General features: G+C 50.2%; 1 protein-coding gene across 1 annotated transcript in view; it reads right to left on the reverse strand.

Moving 5' to 3' along the window:
• cdan1 (codanin 1) overlaps positions 1-19,885 on the reverse strand; it is a 92,002-nt gene that overhangs the window by 15,882 nt on the left and 56,235 nt on the right. The window contains exons 17-21 of the mRNA XM_068038218.1: positions 13,732-13,786; positions 12,240-12,373; positions 11,407-11,510; positions 6,609-6,758; positions 1,695-1,758 (exon numbers count right to left, since the gene is read on the reverse strand). Coding sequence (XP_067894319.1) covers positions 1,695-1,758; positions 6,609-6,758; positions 11,407-11,510; positions 12,240-12,373; positions 13,732-13,786 — 507 coding nt within the window. The remainder of the gene's footprint in view (positions 1-1,694; positions 1,759-6,608; positions 6,759-11,406; positions 11,511-12,239; positions 12,374-13,731; positions 13,787-19,885) is intronic.

Genomic DNA, 19,885 nt, shown 5'->3' on the forward strand with positions numbered 1-19,885 from the left:
AAGCCAGGGAGGAGATTGCAGAGCCTTTGTCCTTGATCTTTATGTCGTCATTGTCGACAGGAATAGTGCCGGAAGACTGGAGGATAGCAAATGTTGTCCCCTTGTTCAAGAAGGGGAGTAGAGACAGCTCTGGTAATTATAGACCTGTGAGCCTTACTTCGGTTGTGGGTAAAATGTTGGAAAAGATTATAAGAGATAGGATTTATAATCATCTTGAAAAGAATAAGTTCATTAGCGATAGTCAGCACGGTTTTGTGAAGGGTAGGTCGTGCCTCACAAACCTTATTGAGTTTTTCGAGAAGGTAACCAAACAGGTGGATGAAGGTAAAGCCGTGGATGTGGTGTATATGGATTTCAGTAAGGCGTTTGATAAGGTTCCCCACGGTAGGCTATTGCAGAAAATACGGAAGTATGGGATTGAAGGTGATTTAGTGCTTTGGATCAGAAATTGGCTAGCTGAAAGAAGACAGAGGGTGGTGGCTGATGGCAAATGTTCATCCTGGAGTTTAGTTACTAGTGGTGTACCGCAAGGATCTGTTTTGGGGCCACTGCTGTTTGTCATTTTTATAAATGACCTGGATGAGGGTGTAGAAGGGTGGGTTAGTAAATTTGCGGATGACACGAAGGTCGGTGGAGTTGTGGATAGTGCCGAAGGATGTTGTAGGTTACAGAGGGACATAGATAGGCTGCAGAGCTGGGCTGAGAGATGGCAAATGGAGTTTAATGCGGAAAAGTGTGAGGTGATTCACTTTGGAAGGAGTAACAGCAATGCAGAGTACTGGGCTAATGGGAAGATTCTTGGTAGTGTAGATGAGCAGAGAGATCTTGGTGTCCAGGTACATAAATCCCTGAAAGTTGCTACCCAGGTTAATAGGGCTGTTAAGAAGGCATATGGTGTGTTAGCTTTTATTAGTAGGGGGATCGAGTTTCGGAGCCACGAGGTCATGCTGCAGCTGTACAAAACTCTGGTGCGGCTGCACCTGGAGTATTGCGTGCAGTTCTGGTCACCGCATTATAGGAAGGATGTGGAAGCTTTGGAAAGGGTGCAGAGGAGATTTACTAGGATGTTGCCTGGTATGGAGGGAAGGTCTTACGAGGAAAGGCTGAGGGACTTGAGGTTGTTTTCGTTGGAGAGATGGAGGAGGAGAGGTGACTTAATAGAGACATATAAGATAATCAGAGGGTTAGATAGGGTGGATAGTGAGAGTCTTTTTCCTCGGATGGTGATGGCAAACACGAGGAGACATAGCTTTAAGTTGAGGGGTGATAGATATAGGACAGATGTCAGAGGTAGTTTCTTTACTCAGAGAGTAGTAGGGGCGTGGAATGCCCTGCCTGCAACAGTAGTAGACTCGCCAACCTTAAGGGCATTTAAATGGTCATTGGATAGACATATGGATGAAAATGGAATAGTTTAGGTCAGATGGTTTCACAGGTCGGTGCAACATCGAGGGCCGAAGGGCCTGTACTGCGCAGTAATGTTCTATCTGTGGTGACTAACAGTCTCTGTTTTGTGTAGGATGAAAAGAGTCAGACATAGATTAATGAGAAGTGCACACACAGTTGAGGAGCAGTGATGCGTTTGCGGACCGGGAACCAAACAGGAAGGATTCCCTACCCACCAACCCCAGGGGTGCATAGTAAGGCAGGTGGGGAGCTGTGTTTCCAGAGTATTTTCTGAAAATGTAACAAACCGAGGCAGATGTCTCTCCTGGAAGGAGAACTTGAATTGCTTCTGGTCCCTTTCTGCTACAGAATCTGCAAAGGTGAAAAAGGGAGAAATAATTTAGTCCGAAAATACTTTCAAAATGTCAGACTTGAATCCTAACAGCAGATAAGGTGTGGCTCAGGCATCCCTCTACAACAAGCTGTTAGAAACCCTGAACCCGTGGGTAGGGCAGGGAAGAAACCCTGAGCCCCCGGGCAGAGACCCTGAGCCCGTAGGCAGGGTACGGACAGAAACCCTGAGCCCCCAGGCAGAGACCCTGAGCCCATAGGCAGGGTACGGACAGAAACCCTGAGCCCCCAGGCAGAGACCCTGAGCCCATAGGCAGGGTACGGACAGAAACCCTGAGCCCCCAGGCAGAGACCCTGAGCCCATAGGCAGGGTACGGACAGAAACCCTGAGCCCCCAGGCAGAGACCCTGAGCCCATAGGCAGGGTACGGACAGAAACCCTGAGCCCCCAGGCAGAGACCCTGAGCCCATAGGCAGGGTACGGACAGAAACCCTGAGCCCCCAGGCAGAGACCCTGAGCCCATAGGCAGGGTACGGACAGACATCCTGAGCCCACAGGCAGAGATCCTGAGCCCTTGGGCAGCGCACAGAGAGAACCTCTGAGCCGCCGGCAGAGACCTTGAGCACATGGGCAGGGCACAGGCAGAAATCCTGAGCCCCCGGGCAGAGACCCTGAGCCCTTGGGCAGGGCACGGACGAAAACACTGAGCCCCCAAGCAGGGCACGGAAAGAAATGATGAGCCCGTGGTCATCACCCTTTCCTTTTTAAGTAGATATCCAATTCCCTTTTGAAAGTTACTATTTAATATGTAACCATCCTTTCAGGCAGAGCATTCAAGATCAAAACACAATAAAATTAAGATAGGAGGACTTAAGATGGTAGCGGTATTTCTCTGTTCATGCATCTCCCTTGTGCTGGTCGCAAATACCAATTTGAGAGTTTTTCTATAGAGTGTTTCCCAGTCACAGCCAGAACCTAAATCAAAGTGCATTTCTCGTGTGAAGATTGGCAATGAATGACCCCCAGACAGTGGGAATTAATGAAAAGGAGGGTACTAATTTCAAGATAGGAGATATTGTAGTTTTTCTGTTAATAGGTGTGCCTTGTTTTAAAATTATCATTCTCGTGTCCAAATCCCTCCCTACCTCTGTAACCGCCTCCAGGGCGTGGGCAGAAACCCTGAGAGATCTCAGCTCTCCTCCAATGCTGGCATCTTATGCATCCCTGATTTTCATTGCTGTACCAATGGTGACCACTCTTGCAGCTGACTAGGCCCTAGGTTCTGAGCCTTGGGACATTATACTGAGTTAAAGGTGCTTGCCAAGAAAACTCCATATGCCAAATGAGAAATACTGATCTCATCATTTGGAAACTTACATTAGACTTTTAAAGGAAAAAATCCTACAGTAACTTTTTAAAAACTAGCAGCCAAGATGGCCACTGCAATTTGCATCTGAAATACGAGGAGATTGAACTGGAGACAAAAGTCCACAAGAAGCCCAGCCAGGACAATGGCTTGCTCTAACTGACTGAATTACCTAAAATGACTTCATTAGCACATCAGTCAAGGCAATCCTAACATATTGACTTTGAAAGAACAAACCTCCTCCAAGTGTAAATTGGTATCCCAGGGCATGTGGAACCAATTCCTAATCTTGAATTTCATTAGAAGGTTCCAGAAAAGCTGAAGCAGTCATGTGACTATCTGTCCATCCTTTTGGGGGGGGGAGCTGCCCTTGGACAAAGAGACAAGCAGAAACTGAGGCTGCAGCAGCAGAGAAAACTGCGAGCGTCCCTTTCTCTATCTCTTTCTCCCCAGAAAACATCATGTTTGAAAACCATCTGTGACTGTGGACCCCCCAAGCCTACAGACTGCTAAAGCCAAAGACCAGGGGAAAGACAGCCAACTACAATTCTGCCTTCAAGAAAACCCTGAACAAAGCAGGCCAACCACAAAGTACACTTTGACCAGCGAAGACTTCAAGAATACAGCTTCAGCCAGAGGGCTACTGGATCACCCACTTCACAAACTGTGTATTTAAGTTCCACTTATTCTGGACTTTAATCCAACCACTTGAAAAAGCCCTTCAAAACACTCCTACAGGGGATGCAGAGACCAAGTGGGCCCACATCAGAGACGCCATCTATGACTCAGCAATGACCATCTATGGCAAACGTGAGAAGCAGAATGCAGACTAGTTTCAATCTCACTTTGAAGAGCTGGAACCTGTCACAGCCACTAAACACACTGCACTGTTGAACTACAAGAAAGCTCCCAGCGAGTTAACATCCGTAGCACTTAAAGTAGCCAGAAGCGCTGCACAAAGAACAGCCAGGTGCTGCGCAAATGACTACTGGCAACACCTATGCAGTCATATTCAGCTGGCGTCAGACACCGGAAACATCAGAGGAATGTATGATGGCATTGAGAGCGCTTTTGGGCCAACCATCAAGAAGATCGCCCCCCCCTCAAGTTTAAATCAGGGGACACAATCACTGACCAACGCAAGCAAATGGACCGCTGGGTTGAGCACTACCTAGAACTGTACTCCAGGGAAAATGTTGTCACTGATTCCACCCTCAATACAGCCCAGTCTTTGCCAGTCATGGATGAGCTGGACGAACAGCCAACAAAATGGGAACTCAGTGATGCCATTAATTCTCTAGCCAGTGGAAAAGCCCCTGGAAAGGACGGCATTACACCTGAAATAATCAAGAGCGCCAAGCCTGCTATACTCTCAGCATGAACTGCTTTGCCTATGCTGGGATGAGGGAGCAGTTCCACAGGACATGCGCGATGCCAATATCATCACCCTCTGTAAGAACAAGGGTGACCGCGGTGACTGCAACAACTACCGTGGAATCTCCCTGCTCAGCATAATGGGGAAAGTCTTCGCTCGAGTCGTTTTAAACAGACTCCAGAAGCTGGCTGAGCGTGTCTGCCCTGAGGCACAGTGTGGCTTTCGTGCAGAGAGATTGACCGTTGACATGCTGTTCTCCCTTTGTCAGCTACAGGAGAAATGCCGCAAACAACAGATGCCCCTCTACGTTGCTTTCATAGACCTCGCCAAAGCCTTTGACCTCGTCAGCAGACGTGGTCTCTTCAGACTACTAGAAAAGATCGGATGTCCACCAAAGCTACTAAGTATCATCACCTCATTCCATGACAATATGAAAGGCACAATTCAGCATAGCGGTGCCTCATCTGACCACTTTCCTATCCTGAGTGGCGTGAAACAGGGCTGTGTTCTCGCACCTACACGGTTTGGATCTTCTTCTCACTGCTGCTCTCACATGCGTTCAAGTCTTCAGAAGAAGGAATTTTCCTCCACACAAGGTCAGATGGCAGGTTGTTCAACCTTGCCCGTCTTAGAGCGAAGACCAAAGTACAGAAGGTCCTCATCAGGGAACTCCTCTTTGCTGACGATGCTGCATTAACATCCCACACTGAAGAGTGTCTGCAGAGACTCATCGACAGGATTGCGGCTGCCTGCAATGAATTTGGCCTAACCATCAGCCTCAGGAAAACGAACATCATGGGACAGGACGTCAGAAATGCTCCATCCATCAATATTGGCGACCATGCTCTGGAAGTGGTTCAAGAGTTCACCTACCTAGCCTCAACTATCACCAGTAACCTGTCTCTTGATGCAGAAATCAACAAGCGCATGGGAAAGACGTCCACTGCTATGTCCAGACTGGCCAAGAGAGTGTGGGAAAATGGCGCACTGACACGGAACACAAATGTCCGAGCGTATCAAGCCTGTGTCCTCAGTACCTTGCTCTACGGCAGTGAGGCCTGAACAACGTATGTCAGCCAACAGCGACGTCTCAATTCACTCGATCTTCGCTGCCTCCGGAGAATCCTTGGCATCAGGTGGCAGGATCGTACCTCCAACACAGAAGTCCTCGAGACGGCCAACATCCCCAGCATATATACCCTACTGAGTGAGTTGCATGGAAGATGGCAGGATCCCCAAGGACGCATTGTACAGCGAGCTCGTCACTGGTATCAGACCCACCAGCTGTCCATGTCTCCGCTTTAAAGACGTCTGCAAACGCAACATGAAGTCCTGTGACATTGACCACAAGTCGTGGGAGTCAATTGCCAGTGATCGCCAGAGCTGGCGGACAGCCATAAAGGCGGGGCTAAAGAGTGGCAAGTCGAAGAGACTTAGCTGTTGGCAGGAAAAAACACAGAAGCGCAAGGAGAGAGCCAACTGTGTAACAGCCCCAACAGCCAATTTTATATGCAGCGCCTGTGGAAGAGCCTGTCACTCTAGAATTGGCCTTTATAGCCACTCCAGGCGCTGCTTCACAAACTACTGACCACCTCTAAGCGCTTACCCATTGTCTCTCGAGACAAGGAGGCCAAAGAAGAACAAGAATCCAACCACCAAATTTATTTTTCCCTCTGTAATCTATTTGTGTCTGTGTGATTTTCGTATGAATGTGTAGTGTATTTTTAAACACTTTTTAAAATCGGGGTTAGAGTGTTAAGTATAATAAACTTACCTCTTTCTTGTTTAAACTCAAGAAAACCTGTCTGATTGTTTCTTTCACGATCATAGTAAAGATAAAAGGTAAAACACTCACAGAGGTGGTAAGCACAACCACTGTTTAAAAGGAATAAACCCTGTTGCAGTCAAACTAGAGGAAGGGGCGAGGGGGGGAGCCTGAGACCCTCTCCTCACCAGGCCATAATGGTGCTATATAAATGTAATTTGTCTATATTTTGTACTTCCTCACATTATCGCCTTCCCTCAACCCAGAGTTGCAGTTGCTTGATCAAAACAGAAAACCATCAGCTGGTCACCATGCATGTATGCTTGTCACACAACTGCCACCACTCAAATTTCGAAGATGCTTACTCTTTGCCTTTGACCACTGCCTGTCTGCCTTCTTCACAGAGATCACTGATCACACTTTCAAACAGCTCCAGCAGGTTGGTCTTCTCATCCTTCATTGCATTGCGTAGCATTGTTGTCCCACGTTTGACTAGCTCAGATACCAGAGTCGCCCTAGGAAAGGGAGTATAGGCAATAATTGAGTTCTGCTCTCAATGTGATACGTTTCATCAGGATAAGAAAATTCACCTGGATTACAAAACTTAAACCTGTTATTTGTTTTATTAATGTCTCCGGCCCCACTCCACAGACTGGAACCCATAAGCAAGGCCAACCCTGCAGTGTTGTACCGAGTGAGTACTGCACTGTTGGAGGTGCAGTCTTTGGGATGAGACTTTAATAAAATGCCCTGACTGCCCTCTCAGATGGATGTAAAAGATCCCATGGCTATATTTTGAAGAGCAGGGGAGTTTCTCCCCAGTGTCCCGGCCAGCATTTATCCCTCAACCAACATCACAGATTATCTGGGCTTTATCGCATTGCTGTTGGTCGCAACTTGCTGTGCGCAAATTGGTTGCCGTGTTTCCTAAACTTCAAAAGACCTTCATTGGCTGTATAGGGCTTTGGGACATCCTGAGGTTTTGAAAGGCGCTATATAAATGCAAGATGTTGTTCCCTCCTGAAAAATCCAAAATGTACATTTACACAGATTGGTAAATCTGAATGAATGACTTATAATTGGGACAAGACAGCTAATTGTCAGCATTGTGTGTTACACTCCAGAAAACCAGTTGTTGAAGGATGCAACTGGAGCCAATCTTTACTCAGTCTATTATTCAGAGTGAAAGACTGCAAGCATATAGCTCTTAACACAAACCCCCACTCAGTTTCAGTGTGTCTCCTTATATCTGTTCAATTAAAACCCCAATTAACACCCTCCACCTTCATATAATTAAGGCTGCGTTTGCTGAAAATGCAACCACTAGGTGGTGCTGCAATGCCACATCCGCAAATGCAGCCTGTGTCACTAAAACATCACAGTTGGTGACTTCAGGCAGCTGCCAGGACGAAAGATGGTGCTGCTCAAATAATCACATGAAGGCAACCTAAACACATAGCAGCACACAATGGCCGGAGGCAATGAGCAAGTGGGCCAGGGCAGGGGGGGAGGCAGAGCGAGTGGGCCGGGGTGGGGGGGTGGGTGGGGGAGGCAGAGCGAGCGGGCCGGGGTGGGGGGCGGAGGGGGAGGCATCAAGCCAGCGGGCCGGGGAGGCAGGGAGAGAGTGGGCCGGGGTGGGGGAGGAGGCAGTGAGAGAGTGGGCCTGGGTGGGGGGGGGGGAAGGCAGTGAGAGAGTAGGCCGGGGTGGGGGAGGCAGTGAGAGATCGGGCCGGGGTGGGGGGGAGGGGAGAGGCAGTGAGAGTGTGGGCCGGGATGGGGGGGGAGGGGAGAGGCAGTGAGAGAGTGGGCAGGGGTGGGGGAGGCAGTGAGAGAGTGGGCCGGGGTGGGGGGGAGGCAGTGAGAGAGTGGGCCGGGGTGGGGGGGGAGGCAGAGAGAGTGGGCAGGGGGGGGAGGGAGGCAGTGAGAGAGTGGGCCGGGGTTGGGGGGGGGGGGGGGGGGAGGCAGTGAGAGAGTGGGCAGGGGGGTGGGAGGCAGTGAGCAAGTGGGCTGGGGTGGGGGTGGGGGGGGAGGAGACGGTGAGAGTGCGGGCCGGGGTTGGGGGGATGCAGTGAGAGAGTGGGCAGGGGTGGGGGAGGCAGTGAGAGTGGGTTGGGGGGGGGGGCAGTGAGAGACTGGGCCGGGGTGGGGGGGAGGCAGTGAGAGAGTGGGCCTGGGTGGGGGGGGGGGGGGGGGAAGGCAGTGAGAGAGTAGGCCGGGGTGGGGGAGGCAGTGAGAGCGGGCCGGGGTGGGGGGGAGGGGAGAGGCAGTGAGAGTGTGGGCCGGGATGGGGGGGGAGGGGAGAGGCAGTGAGAGAGTGGGCAGGGGTGGGGGAGGCAGTGAGAGAGTGGGCAGGGGGGGGGGGGAGGCAGTGAGAGAGTGGGCCGGGGTGGGGGGGAGGCAGTGAGAGAGTGGGCCGGGGTGGGGGGGAGGCAGAGTGGGCAGGGGGGGAGGGAGGCAGTGAGAGAGTGGGCCGGGGTTGGGGGGCGGGGGGGGGGGGAGGCAGTGAGAGAGTGGGCAGGGGGGTGGGAGGCAGTGAGCAAGTGGGCTGGGGTGGGGGGGGGGGAGGAGACGGTGAGAGTGCGGGCCGGGGTTGGGGGGGGGGGGGGATGCAGAGAGAGTGGGCAGGGGTGGGGGAGGCAGTGAGAGTGGGTTGGGGGGGGGGGCAGTGAGAGACTGGGCCGGGGTGGGGGGGAGGCAGTGAGAGAGTGGGCCGGGGTGGGGGGGAGGCAGTGAGAGAGTGGGCCGGGGTGGGGGGGGAGGCAGTGAGAGAGTGTGCCGGGGTGGGGGGGGGGAGGAGGCAGTGAGAGAGTGGGCCGGGGTGGGGGTGGGGGGGAGGCAGTGAGAGAGTGGGCCGGGATGGGGGGGTGGCAGTGCGAGAGTGGGCCGGGGTGGGGGAGGTGAGCGAGCTGGGGGTTGGGTGGGGGGGGGGGGGGGGGGGGGGGAGGTGAGCGAACTGGGGGTGGTGTACGAGCAGCAGGATGGACTAAGCGAGCGGGAGCAGGGGAGCGAGCGGACAGGAGGGAGGGGTGGAGAAGGTGGTCTTAGACTGCGCTCTCCGTGCTTCCCCACTGCTGGTCTCTGCCTGCGTTACCCGATGACGCCATCTGCGCATGCGCCAACCAGTCCTGGCAATGTGGAACGCAGCGCATGCACAGAGAGTAGGAGCCAATCTGTGCCTGTGCGCAGTTTGACGCAGTCTGATGACATCAGCTGCCGACTGCGTTGTCAATAATCACTTTGTATAATTAAACACAATACATATACAATTAACATTGTGGGATTTAACTAATGCTCATCCACAGATGTTTTTTTGTCCACGAGTCCAGCTGCAAACATCCCAAAAGGTTTTATGTATAAGTGTAGAAAGGGAAATATGTGACAATACTCATTGGATAGACTGACTAGTTGTTGGAGCTATTTCATTTACCAAATTGGAGGTTAAATTAATCTTAAATGAAACCAATTCCCTTTTATCTTGTGCATTTTCAGAGACCTTATTAATGTCACTACCTACACAACCATAATAAAGAGTACGGAACTCGAAGCATTCAGTATCTTTTGTTATTCAGTGAGTACATCAGAACAATCCCACTTTTGGCTCATTTTATGTTTCCCCAAGTTTGTAAGTGAGTGAAAGAGACAGAAAGATCCAGTCTCGAAGTGCTGGGTTAGTTGCCAGCTAAGTTAGCCAGCTAGTTGCCAGTTGCGGGCGGCACAGTGGCGCAGTGGTTAGCACCGCAGCCTCACAGCTCCAGCGACCCGGGTTCAATTCTGGGTACTGCCTGTGTGGAGTTTGCAAGTTCTCCCTGTGTCTGCGTGGGTTTCCTCCGGGTGCTCCGGTTTCCTCCCACATGCCAAAGACTTGCAAGTTGATAGGTAAATTGGCCATTAGCAATTGCCCCTAGTATAGGTAGGTGCTAGGGAAATATAGGGACAGGTGGGGATGTGGTAGGAATATGGGATTAGTGTAGGATTAGTATAAATGGGTGGTTGATGGTCGGCACAGACTCGGTGGGCCGAAGGGCCTGTTTCAGTGCTGTATCTCTAAACTAAGACTACTGATCATTGGTGAGAGGTGGTGTTCTACAAGGATCGATGCTGGGACCACTGTTCACAATTTACATAAACAATTTAGACTTGAGAATCGGTACTACAATTTCAAGATTTTTGGGTACTAATTAATACAGATAAGGATGGCGGCAAGATACAGGAAGACATTAAGAACTTGCAGAATGGGTGTGTAATTGGCAAATGAACTTCAATACAGTAAGTGTGATGTCGTATATTTTGGTAGAAAGAATAAAGCAGCCACGTACAGCTTGGAAAATAAATGTCTAAATGAGGTAGGGGAGGTGATGGGGTAGAGGTACACAAATCACTAAAAATAGTGATGCAGGTTAATTTAGGCCATAAAAAACAAAGCACTGGGGTTCATTTATAAACAGAAAAGCACAGAAATTATGTTAAACATGCAGAACCTTGGTTAGAATAGTACAACACAGGAGGCCATCCAGCCCATCAAGTCCACGCCAGCTAGGTATGACTCCAAACAGTGGAGAGTTTTCCCCCGATTCCCACTGACTTCAATTTTATTCGGGGTTTCTTGGTGTCACACTTGGTCAAAAGCTGCCTTCTTGACGTCAAGTGCAGTCACTCCTAACTTAACGCCTGTAATCATCCAGCAACCGCCTACTGTGAGTACATGGAGGTGGTTCAGTCTTTACCAAGTCTGGGGGGAGGAATTTTGATCTTTACCAGCGGGTGCAGGGACTGTTTCATTTTGATGGCTGGTGGTGGATTGGCAGGAGAGGGGGAAAATCACAAGCTTCTTCTATAAACTGCTGAATTTTCTTTCTATTAACTTCAATGGGAGGACCACCATGTGCGTTCTTGTTATGGACACAAGATTCTCCCCTCCAGGTGATGCTTAAGGCCCAGTGGGGGCAAAAATCAGTCCCACTGCTTCTTCCAGAGTAAGTGCTTCCAAGTGTTGGTGTTTCTGTGCTAATATATTGTTAAATATACATTGTTAATTCTGCTTTGGAAAGCGAATACATTAGTCTTTGCAAAAGGTATCATGAAATATGATACTTTTAAAGACATTTTCTGCAATATTAAAATAACCTGCTCCTAATTCAACAGTAAAAGACTTATTTCACTCACTTGATGTGCTTCACACAGTTAGATCCAACTCTTTCAGCCACAAATTCAACTGTTTTGCGAAGTGATGGTGGTTGATTGTGAAAAAAAGCCTCCTCCAACTCTGCCTAACCAGGAAACACAAACTTAACGTTAGGTAGGCACTTGGCATTCTTCCCAGTTTAGATGAAACTTCACACTCACTGTACATCACCTTACAATTAAGTCACCAGGATAATGCCATGTATATGAGTGGATTTGCCGACTGCAATGGCTCATGAGTTAATGCAATCACTGCTCCATGCAATACTGAGCCCATACAGACCAGGTTAGTTCCCACTCAGCTAATCTCAACCAGGGCAGTGGAGCAGTGCTATAACTAGTCTCAGTGACCACCAGCAGGAGGCTGGCACTGACTTAGGTTTTGATTCAAGGCCATGTTGGAAATAATCATTCTGCATTGTGAGAGAGGAGCATTCAGACTGACAGACCCAAGGATGAGCAAGGAGCCAACAGCCTCCACTCTACCAGTAACACTTATCCAAACAATGTGTGCATGTTTATCAGGGATGAAGCAAAGTCTTTGGAGAGAGTGTAAATAGTATTTGGGAGAACAGATATTTGTCTTTACATGGTTGACAGTCAACCTGAGGCACTGAAAATAAGGTAATAAGTCCAGCCTACTTTGAATGGACACCAACGTGTAATAGACAATTAAATGCAGGAAGCTCTCACTTGGTTATATGTGGGGAAGTCTAAATTTTAAAAAAACCTATTTCTGACAGACAAATATGTAGATAGTATCAAGATAGCATGCTCTTTCGAAGATTTGAGAGGCGCAAAGATGACGGTGCTACCTGGAGTCTCCGCTGCGATTGTGCCAAGGTCGGTACCAAAGGTTCCGCGGCAGTTGGTGTGATCTTTCTCATATATCCTCCGTTTTTAACCCCGCTGCCAGCTACGTAAGAAGCCAACAGCTTGCGTAACTCACCTGCAACACAAAACCTGGTGAAATACTTTGTCCTGGCCTAGATTAACTGGCACACATTGTTAGCATTTAACTCACACATGTTCTGCGGGAGTTAATCTTTCCCATCTGGTCGACAGGTTGTGTGCTTAAATAAGATGAGATAAACTAATGAGTGCAATGATAGAAGAATAAAGATGTGTGCAAGGTTGCATTTTTGCAAAGTTTTAGGTCTCAAACTGTACTGCCATGGAGAGGCACTTAACAGAAGCCAAGCACTCTGGGACGGGCAGGGTAAAGTAAGAAAATCGCCACTGGTCACCATCTCCGAGCAATAAGCTGTGGAGCTGCCTTACTGGAAATCTGAGAGCCTGTCTTCCAACCAAGGATCTTACCAGACAAAGACAGAGATCAATAGATTATATTTATTAGGTAAAGGTATGAAGGGATATGGAGCTAAGGAGGGTAAGTAGAGTTAAGATGATCAGCCATGGTCTAAGTGAATGGAGGAACAGGCTCAAGGGGCTGAATGCCCTACTCCTGCGCCTAAAGGAAAAAGATGATATTCAAAAGATAGAAGCCAAAAATAAATTTTAAAAAGAGTTGCCACTGTATAACAAAAATATCTTTCGCAAAAACTTAAGTTCCCTTTCCTAAAGAGAACAAACCAACTACCTCAGCCTTTCCTTGTAACTTAGGGTACAGAGAATGTGCATCAACTTGGGTTGCCATACACAGCAAGCTCTCAAGAGGTCTAGTGGCCTTCCAATGGTTTGCTGACCTGTGATACTCCAGTACAATCAGACTGGTGCCTTGCCATATCACTCTTTAATAATCTACGGCCAGAACATTCACTCCATTTCCCATGCTGGTAATATCTTTGAAAGACACCATCAGGTCAATTAATTGTGACATAAAATCAGAAAATGCTGGACATACTGTTCTAATGAAAGGTCAACGTCCCGAAATGTTAATTGTTACTCTTTCCACAGATACTGCCTGAATCTTTCTAGCATTTTATTTCTTTTTAGAATTCCAGCATCCGCAGTATTTTGTCTTTGTTGTTAACTGTGACACTCTTTTCCTGATAGACTGATTCTTTATCAAGCTATGTTTTTCTAGCTATTTCCCTACCAGACCCTTCAGGCTGGTAGTTTATCAGTTAAATGGAAAACAATTTTACAGTTCTCAGGTAACTCTCTCAACCCTTTGGAAGTAAAACAATATTTGCAACTATGCACTTCTCAGGAATGTCTCCTGGATCTAGTAAACATTTAAATGTCTGGTGGTGGACAAGTAAACAGTGAGATTTGAACCAATAAAGCTCCATATATTTTTCTATCTCTTGCAACCCCATCCTCCAATGCCCAGAATATACTCACTCAGATAGGGACAACAGAGATACAGCAGTTGCTGGTCAACCAATAGAACAGAATCCTGAAAATAGAGAAAACATACAGCATACTTGGTACCGAGTGGATACATTTCCTGGAGATGGACCCTCAATTATAACTGATGATGCATTTCAGTGTCTTGACCTTTCTGCAGCTTTAATGCAACACAGCAACTGAATTTGACTTTATAACCACGAACTTCAAGGCAGAGGGTTGGATGCTTTCCCAAGAATGAAGTGTCAATCACTCTGACCAGTTATCCAGCTTTGGCACAGTTTTGAAAGTAAGTCTATAATTTACCCATTTGGGTAATGATGGCATTGATACATGGGAACCCATAAGAAGAGTACAGTCATCAGTTCTTTCTTTGAATCTACTACATTTAGCAAACAAACATTTATGTTAAAGAGCCTGGTGCAACAAAACTCGTGTATTTCAGAATGGGTGGGATGTGCAAAGACTATTTAATTTTTTGATAGGGAGATGAGAGATTATTGAATTGTCAATATCTCAATTATGCAAATCTGCAAGTTTTCATGACTCTTTTTTCTGTAAGGGATGCGGGTGTCGCTGGCTAGGCCAGCATTTATTGGCCATCCTTAATTACCCTCCAGAACCTGGCAGTGAACCACTGCACTCCATGTGGTGTAAGTACACCCACAGCACTATTCGGAAGTAAGTTCCAGAATTTTGACCCAGCGGCAGTGAAGGAACGCAATGTATTACCAAGTCAGGATGGAGTGTGGCTTGGAGGGGACAGGTGGTGCAGTTCCTATGCATCAGCTGCCCTTGATCTTCTAAGTCATAGCCCAACATACGGCCCGTGGGAAAGAGAGAGAGAGAGAGGGAGGGGGGGGTGAGAGAGAGAGGGAGGGGGGGGTGAGAGAGAGAGGGAGGGGGGGGTGAGAGAGAGAGGGAGGGGGGGTGAGAGAGAGAGGGAGGGGGGGTGAGAGAGAGGGGGAGGGGGGGTGAGAGAGAGGGGGAGGGGGGGCGGATAGAGAGGGGTGGGCGGATAGAGAGGGGTGGGCGGATAGAGAGGGGGGGGCGGATAGAGAGGGGGGGGCGGATAGAGAGGGGGGGGCGGATAGAGAGGGGGGGGCGGATAGAGAGGGGGGGGCGGATAGAGAGGGGGGGGCGGATAGAGAGGGGGGGGCGGATAGAGAGGGGGGGGCGGATAGAGAGGGGGGGGCGGATAGAGAGGGGGGGGCGGATAGAGAGGGGGGGGCGGATAGAGAGGGGGGGGCGGATAGAGAGGGGGGGGCGGATAGAGAGGGGGGGGCGGATAGAGAGGGGGGGGCGGATAGAGAGGGGGGGGCGGATAGAGAGGGGGGGGCGGATAGAGAGGGGGGGCGGATAGAGAGGGGGGGCGGATAGAGAGGGGGGGCGGATAGAGAGGGGGGGCGGATAGAGAGGGGGGGCGGATAGAGAGGGGGGGCGGATAGAGAGGGGGGGCGGGGAACAGAGAGGGGGGCGGGGAACAGAGAGGGGGGAGGGGAACAGAGAGGGGGGAGGGGAACAGAGAGGGGGGAGGGGAACAGAGAGGGGGGAGGGGAACAGAGAGGGGGGAGGGGAACAGAGAGGGGGGAGGGGAACAGAGAGGGGGGAGGGGAACAGAGAGGGGGGAGGGGAACAGAGAGGGGGGAGGGGAACAGAGAGGGGGGAGGGGAACAGAGAGGGGGGGGAGAACAGAGAGGGGGGGGAGAACAGAGAGGGGGGGGGAAACAGACGAGAGGGGGGGGAACAGACGAGGGGGGGGGAACAGACGAGAGGGGGGGGAACAGACGAGAGGGGGGGGGAACAGACGAGAGGGGGGGGAACAGACGAGAGGGGGGGGGAACAGACGAGAGGGGGGGGAACAGACGAGAGGGGGGGGAACAGACGAGAGGGGGGGGAACAGACGAGAGGGGGGGGAACAGACGAGAGGGGGGGGAACAGACGAGAGGGGGGGGAACAGACGAGAGGGGGGGGAACAGACGAGAGGGGGGGGAACAGACGAGAGGGGGGGGAACAGACGAGGGGGGGGGAACAGACGAGGGGGGGGGAACAGACGAGGGGGGGGGAACAGACGAGGGGGGGGGAACAGACGAGGGGGGGGGGAACAGACGAGGGGGGGGGGAACAGACGAGGGGGGGGGAACAGACGGGGGGGGAACAGACGAGAGGGGAGGGAACAGACGAGAGGGGGGGAACAGACGAGAGGGGGGGGAACAGACGAGAGGGGGGGGAACAGACGAGAGGGGGGGGAACAGACGAGAGGGGGGGAACAGACGAGAGGGGGGGGAACAGACGAGAGGGGGGGGAACAGACGAGAGGGGGGGGAACAGACGAGAGGGGGGGGAACAGACGAGAGGGGGGGGAACAGACGAGAGGGGGGGGAACAGACGAGAGGGGGGGGAACAGACGAGAGAGGGGGGAACAGACGAGACAGGGGGGAACAGACGAGAGAGGGGGGAACAGACGAGAGAGGGGGGAACAGACGAGAGAGGGGGGAACAGACGAGAGAAAGAGGGGGAACAGACGAGAGAAAGAGGGGGACCAGACGAGAGAAAGAGGGGGACAGAGAGAGAGAAAGAGGGGGACAGAGAGAGAGAAAGAGGGGACAGAGAGAGAGAAAGAGGGGTCAGAGAGAGAGAAAGAGGGGTCAGAGAGAGAGAAAGAGGGGGACAGAGTGAGAGGGGTTGACAGAGTGAGAGGGGTTGACAGAGTGAGAGGGGTTGACAGAGTGAGAGGGGTTGACAGAGTGAGAGGGGTTGACAGAGTGAGAGGGGTTGACAGAGTGAGAGGGGTTGACAGAGTGAGAGGGGTTGACAGAGTGAGAGGGGTTGACAGAGTGAGAGGGGTTGACAGAGTGAGAGGGGTTGACAGAGTGAGAGGGGTTGACAGAGTGAGAGGGGTTGACAGAGTGAGAGGGGTTGACAGAGTGAGAGGGGTTGACAGAGTGAGAGGGGTTGACAGAGTGAGAGGGGTTGACAGAGTGAGAGGGGTTGACAGAGTGAGAGGGGTTGACAGAGTGAGAGGGGTTGACAGAGTGAGAGGGGTTGACAGAGTGAGAGGGGTTGACAGAGTGAGAGGGGTTGACAGAGTGAGAGGGGTTGACAGAGTGAGAGGGGTTGACAGAGTGAGAGGGGTTGACAGAGTGAGAGGGGTTGACAGAGTGAAAGGGCAGGGTGGACAGAGGGCGAGGGGGGGACAAAAGAGGGAGCGGGGGGACAAAAGAGGGAGCGGGGGGACAAAAGAGGGAGCGGGGGGACAAAAGAGGGAGCGGGGGAACAAAAGAGGGAGCGGGGGAACAAAAGAGGGAGCGGGGGAACAAAAGAGGGAGCGGGGGAACAAAAGAGGGAGCGGGGGAACAAAAGAGGGAGCGGGGGAACAAAAGAGGGAGCGGGGGAACAAAAGAGGGAGCGGGGGAACAAAAGAGGGAGCGGGGGAACAAAAGAGGGAGCGGGGGAACAAAAGAGGGAGCGGGGGAACAAAAGAGGGAGCGGGGGAACAAAAGAGGGAGCGGGGGAACAAAAGAGAGAGCGGGGGAACAAAAGAGAGAGCGGGGGAACAAAAGAGAGAGCGGGGGAACAAAAGAGAGAGCGGGGGAACAAAAGAGAGAGCGGGGGAACAAAAGAGAGAGCGGGGGAACAAAAGAGAGAGCGGGGGAACAAAAGAGAGAGCGGGGGAACAAAAGTGAGAGCGGGGGAACAAAACAGAGAGCGGGGGAACAAAACAGAGAGCGGGGGAACAAAACAGAGAGCGGGGGAACAAAACAGAGAGTGGGGGACACAGACACAGAGAGAGATCAAGGTCTTTCCTGATAGATGGATATCGATCCAGAATACTCTGCATTGCTACATCAAGTGTGCGGGCAGAGATTGACTACTTACGCAAGCAAAGACAATGCCAGGTATGTCACTAAATCAGTTTTCAAAATGGTGACGAGAAAGTAAGTCATTAAATTAGTCTTCTCATTTAAAGCTTCTTCACAAAAATGCACATCTATTGTTTTTATTAGCAAGATAAATTTTTAATGCCTTCATCTTTTGAAATTTGCTCATAAATCATAATGCAGGCCTCCGCCCGAAAAGGTTGGACAACCCTGTTCGAGTTGGTAGAGGTCACGGGTTTGGAAGGTGCTGTTGAAGGAGCCTTAGTGAGTTGCTGCAGTACATCTTGTATATCGTACACACTGCTGCCACTGTGCGTCGGTGGTGGGAGGAGTGAATGTTTAAGATGATGGATAGGGTGCCGATCAAGCAGGCTGCTTTGTCCGGTATGAAGTCGAGCTTCTTTAGTGTTGTTGGAGCTGCACTCATCCAGGCAAGTGGACAGTATTCTATCACACTCCTGACTTGTGCCTTGTAGATGATGGACAGGCTTTGGGGAGTCAGGTGGTGAGTTACTCGCCGCAGAATTCCCAGCCTCTGACCTGCTCTAGTAGCCATAATATTTATGTGGATGGTTCAATTAACTTCTAGGTCAATGGTGACCCCCTACGATGTTGATGGTGGGGGCTTCAGCAATTGTAATGTCATTGAATGCCAAGGGGAGATGGTTAGATTCTCTCTTATGGAAATGGTCATTTCGTGGATGTGATGCTTCAGTTATACAGGGCATTGGTGAGACCACATCTCGAATACTATGTGCAGTTTTGGTCTCATTATTTAAGGAAGGATGTAAATGCCTTGGAGGCGGTTCAGAGGAGGTTTATTGGATTGATACCTGGAATGAGCGGGTTGTCTTATTAGGAAAGGTTGGACAGATTGGGCTTGTTTTTACTGGAGTTTTGAAGAGTGAGGGGAGATGTGATTGAAGTATAGAAGATCCTGAACAGTCTTGACAAGGTGGATGTTGAAAGGATGTTTCCTCTTGTGGGTGAGTCCAGAACTAGGGGGAACTGTTTTAAAATTAGGGGTCACCCTTTTAGGACCGAGATGAGGAGAAATTTTTTCTCTGAGAGTTGTGTGACTTTGGAAGTCTGCCTCAGAAGGTGGTGGAGGCGGGGTCACGGAATATTTTTAAGACGATAGGCCGAATGGCCTACTTCTGCTCCTAGTTCGTATGTACCACACAAGTGCCAGGAACAATGTTACTTGCCACTTCACAGCCCAAGCCTGAATGTTGTCCAGGTCTTGCTGCATGCGGGCACAGACTGCTTCATAATCTGAGGAGCTGCAAATGGAACTGAACACTGTGCAATCATCAGTGAATATCCCCACTTCTGACCTTATGATGGAGGGAAGGTCATTAATGAAGCAGCTGCAGATGGTTGGACCTAGGACACCATCCTGAGGAACTGCTACAGCGATGTCCTGGGGTTGAGACGTTTGGACTCAAACAACCACAATCATCTTCCTTAGTGCTAGATATGACTCCAACCAGTAGAGAGTTTTCCCCTATTTCCAATAACTTCAATTTTACTATGGCTCCTTGATGCAACACTCATTCAAATGCTGCAATCACTCTCATCTCAAGTATGCAGTCTCAAAAAAGTAAACAGATTCCTGTCTTTTAATCACAAACTTTGATCTCGTCATTTGGCTCATTTAACGGCACCATTGCATTGTGTTCCAGTGATCTGAACATCCATCATAATGTTTCAATATAGGAATGAAGGAGCTCTGACTGAGCAAGATGAGATGAACTAACCAACTGAGAAGGCACAGTGTGATTTTTTTCTTTCAAATGCATTCATGGAACGGGGGCGTCATTGACACGGCCTATCCCTAATTGTGCTTGCTAGAGCGAATGGCGTGCTAGGCTTGCTAACACACTGCTGTGCATATAGGCCAGACCAGGTAAGGACAACAGGTTTCCTTTCCTGAAGAACATTAGTGAACCAGATGTGTTCACCATCCGGTAGTTACATGGTTACCATTACGGATACTAACTTCCAGATTTAATATATTAACTGAATTTAAATTCCTAGCTGCATCTCCAGATCAGTCAAAGCCTCTGGATTACTAGTCTAGTAACATAACACTATGCTACTGTTCCCTATTTCTATGTCATGGATGTAAGCTTGGATTTATTAGAGTTTCTAATCTTAACTGTGTTGCTATGGAGAGGCAGTCAGCAGAAGGTTTGGATTCTGCACTTGGGTAGGAAGGGGTGAAGGAAGAGTACCTGTCTAACCTGTGTACCAATCTAACAAGTAA

This window comes from Heterodontus francisci, chromosome 9, assembly GCF_036365525.1.
Source record: "Heterodontus francisci isolate sHetFra1 chromosome 9, sHetFra1.hap1, whole genome shotgun sequence".
Lineage (NCBI taxonomy): Eukaryota > Metazoa > Chordata > Chondrichthyes > Heterodontiformes > Heterodontidae > Heterodontus > Heterodontus francisci.